Source organism: Etheostoma spectabile, chromosome 22 (assembly GCF_008692095.1).
Source record: "Etheostoma spectabile isolate EspeVRDwgs_2016 chromosome 22, UIUC_Espe_1.0, whole genome shotgun sequence".
NCBI classification, from domain to species: domain Eukaryota; kingdom Metazoa; phylum Chordata; class Actinopteri; order Perciformes; family Percidae; genus Etheostoma; species Etheostoma spectabile.
In genome coordinates this window covers 12244176-12245775 of record NC_045754.1, presented here as the reverse complement: position 1 = coordinate 12245775, position 1600 = coordinate 12244176, and the positions used below count along the sequence as shown (strand labels likewise).

General features: G+C 38.1%; 1 protein-coding gene across 2 annotated transcripts in view; it reads right to left on the bottom strand.

Annotated features, from left to right (window-relative positions):
* mix23 (mitochondrial matrix import factor 23) overlaps positions 1-1600 on the bottom strand; it is a 3215-nt gene that overhangs the window by 995 nt on the left and 620 nt on the right. For both annotated transcript variants that reach the window (XM_032504285.1, XM_032504284.1), the window contains exons 2-3: positions 1130-1255; positions 888-1034 (exon numbers count right to left, since the gene is read on the bottom strand). In XM_032504285.1, the coding sequence (XP_032360176.1) occupies positions 888-1034; positions 1130-1240 (258 nt within the window). In that variant the 5' untranslated portion in view covers positions 1241-1255. The remainder of the gene's footprint in view (positions 1-887; positions 1035-1129; positions 1256-1600) is intronic.

The window sequence follows — 1600 nt, the reverse complement described above, 5'->3', positions numbered from 1 at the left end:
TAAATCAAGCAAGCTTGTCAAGTGAAATTATCTTGCAGCATGGACAGATATGTCACTTGTTACAAGTACCTTTTCCCTCAGATTTAATCTTGTTTTTAGACACCCCTTTTTTTGCAATGTAATTGTTTAATTTTTTGAATATAAAAAGAAAAGAAGAAAAAAATTTGATCACAAAAAAGAAATATATCCATTTCTGTCTTACACAATTGTTTATATAAATCTATTCCACACAAAAACATGTCCACTATCAAGCTATAAAGATCACCCATCAGCTGGTTCCTGTGTATAAGATGTAGGTTCTGGAAATGGAAATGCATCTAACATGCTTATTATGCATATTAGACATCATCATCCAGATGTGGCAATTACACTCTTAACTCTGAGTTATTATGAGTGTGAACATAGCGGTTGTGGCGGTTGGCCTGTGCGTGGTATTGTAACATTGCGGTTATTGCCGCAGGCCTACCCCCTTTTTTTTTTAATCTTTGGAAAATTCCCCTCTATATACTAAAAGCCACAGACAACATAATAAAACTATTTTAACAGGCCGAGCAGTACTAATAAACTGAATTTAAATGTGTAAAATTGTACCCCTTTACAACATCTATACAGAAGTGTTTATTACAGGTAACAATGTCCTCTTTCCTCTGGATTAACCAAAGAGCCTGCTGTGGCTGTGAAAAGTTTTCATTCAACTTTCTAACTTTCTACTATAGAAAAAGGGCTGTATTTAAGTATGAAAATGTTTTGTTGTTGCGATTTGGTTGGACTGAGCCTAATCCTCTCCAAATGAGGAGTGTCTTTTAGCGAGTCTTCCAGCTGCAGATGGCTCCCATCTTACAGCTTGGTGGTGTTTGGATCCCACTAGTATTACAAACAGGACTTACTTTGGTTTGCTCTTTTCTGAGCTGTTTGAGGAGAGCCAGGTTTTCGCTGTCTTTTGCTCTCTCTTCACGCAGTTGTCCCACCACCTCAGATGTTTGAGCTATACAGGACTTGATAGCTTTGTCTCGGGTCATGTGGGCCTCCATCATCTGTGGAATGCATGAGATTATTATAAGAACTGCTTCAGCAATTTTATGAAGAAGCTAGGAGGCAACTTGGACACACATTATTTTCAGTCACTCACAGATTCATAAAGTTGTTTGCATGTTTGTGTGGCATCCACTTTGCCTGAGAAGGAGACTGTTGGCACAGTGGTGTTCAGAGAATGTACGATGCGGTCATCTATGGTGCGCATCAACTTTAGCACCTCCTGAGAAACACAGTATGGCAACAAGATAGGCAGCGGCTCAGTTCAAGTAAACGTAAAAGCCATTAGTTTAAGGTCACAAAACATGTGTTAGGCTGAAATACATGGCATGTTTTTTTAAAGTTTTCTCTGGTTATCAGAACATAGCCCGATGTCTTAAAAATTACATATTAAATCTGGCCAACAGCCAAAACATACAGACAAATGAAACTGAGTAACAGAATGGGAACTGATTACCTGTCTGGCTTAAAGTGACAGACAGGTGCTAAAACAGAGAGTTTCAGACAGAGGGTAAATACAGGTATATTCGGACAGACGGTACGATTAAAAAAAGAAAATATATATATA